Here is a 5,980-nt window from a genome sequence, read left to right as displayed (position 1 = left end):
GTGTGTCTAGGGCACATCTAGATGTGCTCTAGTTATTGCATATCTAAGTGAGTGAATCAAGCATAAAGAGAAAAAGAAAAAAGAGAAAGAAAATATTCACACGAATCTCAATGTAAGATCAATGACATATGACTTAGATGTGCAATACTTATGGCACATCTAGATGTGCTTTAGCAAAACTGATATTGGTATTACCTTAACTGCTATTATGGCATGGTCAAGAAGCGGTAGCAGATTGGGGTGGTTGAACAAGGACGAAACGCGGATCTCCTCCTTCACCAGATCCAGTTGCTCCCTGCTCTGTATCAGCACCTTCTTCATAGCATATGTCCCGTCGTCTGAACCAACATTAGCACGGCAGCATCAGAATCATAGAAATCTCATAAAATTCCCAGATTCACGCACCAACGGAAACAAAAACTTCAGTTCTATGCAACAACCAGCATTACAAAACTAAAACCCTGCTCATGACAACATCTAGTAGCAGGGGCGGAGCGGAAGTAGCAAAATTCACACGATTCTGCACACTGAACCACACGGGTGCATTTGCCGGCTCAAGAAATGTGAAGGATTTCATTTCACGCGTTCAAAACGGACGCGCATAACCTGTGACACACGCGAGACATGGAGGCTAGTGGGGCGGGATCGGGTGGGGGGTACCTGAGACGTGGGAGGGGTGCCTGTCGCGCGCGGCGTAGGAGGAGGCGTCGTGCTCCTTGACGAGGTAGACGAAGGCGAAGCCGCCCTCGCCGATCTGGCGGAGGACGCGGAAGCGGCGCTCGTTGATCCACACGTCGCCGCCGCCAGTCGCTGCTTCGTAGAGGGCGTTGAGCCCCGAGAGGGAGCACCCCATACTCGGCGCCCTTCTCCTCGCCGCCGGCGAATTCGGGCGCGCGTCCTGGTCACCGGCGACTGCGGTGGCGGAGGGGTGGGTGTCAGCTGTGCTTGTTTAGTTGGTTCGATGGTTTCACGGGTCCACCCGATGACTTTGCGCCCCTCCGTGTTGGGAATCCCCGTGTTGTTGTGTGTACGCTTTGTTGGGTAGGAAACGTAGTGAGAGTACAAAGTCAAAATTGTAGGAAAAGGAAAACAAAGAGCATTTCATAAATTGTATTTCCTCCGTTTCAAAATTCTTGTCTCAGATTTGTCTTAGATTAGATTTGTCTAGATAAATCTAAAACAAATTTGAGAGAAGAATTTTAGGACGGAGGAAGTATGTATCATTTACACAAACCCCATTTCAACAAGAACTTATAAACACCACCTTTTGGGCATTTTTTGTATAACCACAACTTTTGCTTTAATTATTAACACAGTCCCCAAATCTCATCCGATGACCAAACTAAGAGGAATTTTAAAGGGGTCGATAAAACACATCGAATTCCATAACAACTGCCGTTTTGATGAATATGTCGTAAAAATGATATTCTAGCATAGTCGACAACCCGTACTTTATAGCTAGAAATGTATAATTCGGATCCAACATGATCCCTCGTGCCTACATTTGTAGGAGTAAGGGTTCATATTCCTTTTAAAAATGACTTGACACGGGAGACATTTTCACTCATGTTCCTTCTCCGCGCCCGCGCCGCCACCGCTCATTCCTCGCTGCAGCGATGCCTCCAACGTCCGCAGCCCTACTGATGACGCCATGGACTCCGCCCCAACCCTAGAGTCAATTCCACCAGTGTCTCGTACGAATCATGAGCCTCGTGCACTGCCCGCCTTCTCATTCTGTCGCCGCCTTGGCCAACACCTTGTCGGCTTGGACATCAGCGACGCGTGCGCACTAGTGAATGACCGTCCACCATCGTTATCAACATTGACTCAGTACTTCGACATGCCTCCGCAACCATCAATGTGGATGTCGATTATTTGCACAGATATAAGAGAAATGGAAATGGGAGATAGAAAATTATGGAGGGCGCGGTTTTGGAGAATCCGAGTTTGCACATTACCTCCGCGGTCTCCAGCAAATTACAAAGTTTGATCCAAAAATGCTTTGGATCATGTTATTTTGACGACTAACTGTCAAGCCTACTAGTCTAGCCCGACGTGGATGCTAACAATTGGAGAACCTTTGATGATAAATTAAGAAAAAACTAAATTGTTATGATTTTTCAATTATCTTTCTTACACGGGGCTTGGCATGCTTATGAATCATGTCGAAAGTAAAATTGCTTAAAGATAAAATATCCTTAGTAGTGCCTTTCTTTGTGTAGAAAAGACAACAAATCGTCATGTCCTCTCCGAAGGTGAGTGAGACGTCACCCTTCCTCTGGAGTGGGGGGAGGTACCGATCTACCAAATGGAGACATATCTTTCCTTGTTTTGGGGCTTTTAGGTGAGTCACGCGAAAATCTGGTAAATAAAGTTTTCTTGAGCCCCCCTATCTCGATGGAGTCGAGCGGTGGCATGGCTCGTTGGTGTAGATTTTAGCCGGGCTCTCTAGCCAGTTAGGCTAGCTTTGCAAGGTTTGCCGGGGTGGCAGCGGTGACTTACTTTTGCAATTTGGTCCGCTGGCCTCTTCTTCGTTGTGTTGGTGTGGCCTTCGACGCTGGCGTAAAGCCCTATGTTTTTGTTTTCATTTGGGAATTGAGAACTTGGATCTGTCGATCTTCATGCAGCGACCACTTCGCCATGTTTTTCAACATGGCGTTCGTTCGGCACGAGGACCGTGGCATTTCTAAGAATTATTCAAGTTCGAACCCTGCCAACATTGGCATTCCTCACCCAAAAATAAGAAATAAAAAAATTGGCATTTAAGGATCAGATCATCCTCATTTGCATCATCTGGGATATTGCATTGTTCATCAATCATAACGACATTCAGAACGTACTGATGGTCAAAGCAACCACATAGTTTGGGTATTGCAAGAACGCAAAGAGGTCGATTTTCTTTTGAATTTTCACTGGGAAAGAGGTCGAAATTATTGTATTCCCTCCGTCCGAAAATACATATCATCAAAATGGATAAAAAGAGAGTATTTTCGGATGGAGGGAGTACGTTTCAGTTCAGGTGCTCTGTTCCTGAGCCATATCCTCCTGCAGACACAGCGTGTCACGATACATGTGGTTTGGTCGCAGTACCTGTACGGCCACAGCGTGTCGACCTTCACCTGCGCCGCGAGCTAGAGCGGCATGCCCTCCTCTCCAACGAGTACCTTACCCGGTGGCGACGCGGGCAAAGGTGCCGTCGAAGCAGAAGAAGGTGGGGAACGGCGGCTCCGCGCCGACGGCGATGCAGGTCGATTGTGAAGGGGACCTGTCTAGGAAACTAGAGCTAAGATGGATGCCGAGGAAATGGTAATGGGAAGCGGCAATCAACCGCTCTCGAAGAAATGCCTCAGTTGGATGCACATCACATGGCCTGGCCTTAAAGTGTCGCTGCTTCAGCTATGTAATGCATGGCTCAAGTTTGTTCTAGTTTCGAATCCTGTAGAGAGCCTATCTCTTCTTTTGTGTTTGACCTGAGCTGATGTGAAACTGAACGCTGTGGTTTCTTTTCTTGATGCAAAATGGAGCCGGGGAGCAACTCCTGTTATCATCAATTTTCCTTTGAGCCAAACATGATTTCCTAGCGTACAGGGCTTGGGAAATCTAGCTCTTGCACAACATGGCAACCGTACTCTCTATGGCCAGCTTGAGGCCTGAGGCTGCATTTACAACATTATGAAGACAAAAACGATAGTATCATGTGAACAATCTGCATCAATTTCAAAACACGCAGAAACGGGTGCACTCACAACCATGCGTCAATTTCAGAAAGCCAGACTATGCAAACCAGCTTTTACATGCAAAAAAGGAGGCAACCAAGCTTTTACATGCCACAAAGCCAGACTAGTCACGAGCAGCTCCGTAATGGAAAGTCATTAGTCTGATTTTACATGCCACAAAGCCAGACTAGCCATCCAGGTTCACAAGCTGGAGCAAAATATCTCAACCAAGCTGTTCCCTGAGCAATTACAGAGAGCAAAATGTAAAAGAGCAAAATATTCTTCCTAACTTGGACTATAAAGTCTTCCGTGTATTATGAAATTACAATTAATGCAACTCTCAGAATCAAGACAAAGTGAGTTGTTAGGAAATTTTCAAGATTGTTCTTATAACTAATCACAGAGTGATAAAGTAGGCCAAATTAAGGCAGTTAACAAGTCCATTTTTGAAGAGAAAAAACAACAAAGATAATGTAAATCTGTAAGCTGAAATCTATCTTCAAGAATAAAGAAGACCAACATCACTGTATCTTCTTGATGAAATTATCTTGACGCAGAGGAATTATACTTTCAACAAACGTATGAATGCTGAAAGGAAACTCAGATTCTGGACAGGCAATCTCCAATTCCTCAGAGTTTGAATTTGGATCATAGCAGTATAGGTTCCGAGCAAACAACTGCACCCAAATTTTGGAATCATGAAAAAGTGTGTGTCTTGGAGTGAAATAACATGATTGCATCAACGGAGGCAAAGATATGTGGTATCTATGAGTCCAACTCTGCTTATCATCGTTATCGAGCATTAATATGTCCATTGTACGAGGTATACCTTCAAGCGCACCATCCACAACTAACAAACATAGTTTTCCCTCGAGCTCGGACAAAGAACAATGCCCTCCATAGGTCTTGCGTGGAGGAAGCATTAAGACATCAAACTTTTCACGTTGAAGATCCAAACAATTGATACGTGATGAAGAGATATAACGGAACCGTGTCAAATAATACACTGAACCATTCACATGTATACCTCTATCAATTGGTGCCCCACGGAGACTCCCAATTTGTCTCCAGTCTCTATCTCCAATTGTGTATATCTCACAGAGCACCTCGAGAGAACCAGCATGAGCTCCCGGGTAAAAATGTGCAATCTTGTGTTGCTTAGTTGACGGGCAAAACCCCAAGCAGTGCCAGTTGCATGATGAGAATTGGCTGCTTCCTGCAGTGTACATTGGCTTCGGCAACACAAGAGATTCACCGGTTGTCGGGTTGAGCAACTCCACTGCTCCTTTACTGTCACCTAGGCAGAGCAGGCCGTTGCAAGAGTTGTGCACAAACAGGGTCTGAGCAACCAAGGGCCTAGACAGCTGGTACATGTATCCATTGGCGTCTGCGAGCACCATGGCAAGAGACCTATCATTTGCTCTGTCATTTGCAAAGAGCAGCAACTTCTGCTGGCTTCGGTTCAGGTGCTCGTGAACAAAATGCACATCGGAAAGCAATGACATCCAGGATTTGCATACCATCCTGCAAGAAGCGAGGGTGCGGGCAGGCAGCCTGTGGAAGACCTCGGTGAGCGCATCACTGCAGAGCAGCTGAGCATTCCCCTCCACTACCTTTGCTTTCTTCCCTCTCATCATCAAAGTCTTGCTAGGCGAGGACATGCTCACTGGAGAACAATCACTACTGATCAGGCTTGAGCAAAAGCGATCTGCCCTGGTTGCTGCAAATTGATGAAATAATCACAAATATCAACACAAGAAACGCAACAATTACAGCAATCTGCAAACCCAATGAGCTTTACATACCTCCATGATCCAGCCCGGACTAGCCACGGCCACGCAGGGTTCAACTTCAACCTAGTTCTTGAAACCAAGAAACAAGCGCCCAATCTCAGCACGACGAAGTCCACCAAACAGGACTCACCAGCAGATGCGGAGGCTGCATTGAGGAAGGACCTCTCACACCACCTGCCGCCTGGAGGTTTCAATTACGCCGCCAAGGAACTCGCACCACATGGTAGGTGGGTGGGCGGCGAGCTGTCTGAGTTCTTGTAGACTGAAGAGGCCAACGAACCAAACCTACCGGCCGAACCAACACAACCAATCAATCAATCAAATCAACGAACCACCGCGCCGAATCGGGCGGCTAAGGAAACAAGGAGACGGCGGGAAGCGGACGGGGTACCTCTGCGGTACGAACGAAGCAGGCCCTCGATCGGGAGCGGAGGGCGGCGACCGTGGCCTCGCCCACCGCGACGGGCGCGG

At 46.9% G+C, this 5,980-nt stretch overlaps 2 protein-coding genes across 2 annotated transcripts; both read right to left on the bottom strand.

The window, feature by feature from the left end:
* Nucleotides 1-144: 144 nt before the first annotated feature.
* On the bottom strand, nt 145-1,006 carry LOC125527625 (probable serine/threonine-protein kinase DDB_G0291350). The gene is made up of 2 exons (XM_048692137.1): nt 661-1,006; nt 145-338 (listed from the first exon to the last, which is right to left on the bottom strand). The coding sequence occupies exons 1-2, from the start codon at nt 851-853 to the stop codon at nt 160-162; spliced, it is 372 nt and encodes a 123-aa protein (XP_048548094.1). The 5' UTR covers nt 854-1,006; the 3' UTR covers nt 145-159.
* Nucleotides 1,007-3,980: 2,974 nt separating this feature from the next.
* Nucleotides 3,981-5,963, bottom strand: LOC125527626 (putative F-box protein At2g02030). The gene is made up of 3 exons (XM_048692138.1): nt 5,901-5,963; nt 5,522-5,794; nt 3,981-5,436 (listed from the first exon to the last, which is right to left on the bottom strand). The coding sequence occupies exon 3, from the start codon at nt 5,375-5,377 to the stop codon at nt 4,238-4,240; it is 1,140 nt and encodes a 379-aa protein (XP_048548095.1). The 5' UTR covers nt 5,378-5,436; nt 5,522-5,794; nt 5,901-5,963; the 3' UTR covers nt 3,981-4,237.
* Between the last annotated feature and the right edge of the window lie 17 nt (nt 5,964-5,980).

This window comes from Triticum urartu, unplaced genomic scaffold, assembly GCF_003073215.2.
Source record: "Triticum urartu cultivar G1812 unplaced genomic scaffold, Tu2.1 TuUngrouped_contig_4296, whole genome shotgun sequence".
Classification (NCBI taxonomy): domain Eukaryota; kingdom Viridiplantae; phylum Streptophyta; class Magnoliopsida; order Poales; family Poaceae; genus Triticum; species Triticum urartu.
The sequence above is the reverse complement of the archived record's forward strand: the minus strand, read 5'-3'. Positions and strand labels throughout refer to the sequence as shown.

Bases quoted from the DNA above. Each gene is read 5' to 3' on its own strand.
- LOC125527625 (XM_048692137.1), bottom strand. From the start codon at position 853: ATGGGGTGCTCCCTCTCGGGGCTCAACGCCCTCTACGAAGCAGCGACT. The intron at 339-660 runs GTACCCCCCACC...ATGTTGGTTCAG, and splicing joins GCACCCCTCCCACGTCTCAG to ACGACGGGACATATGCTATG.
- LOC125527626 (XM_048692138.1), bottom strand. From the start codon at position 5,377: ATGTCCTCGCCTAGCAAGACTTTGATGATGAGAGGGAAGAAAGCAAAG.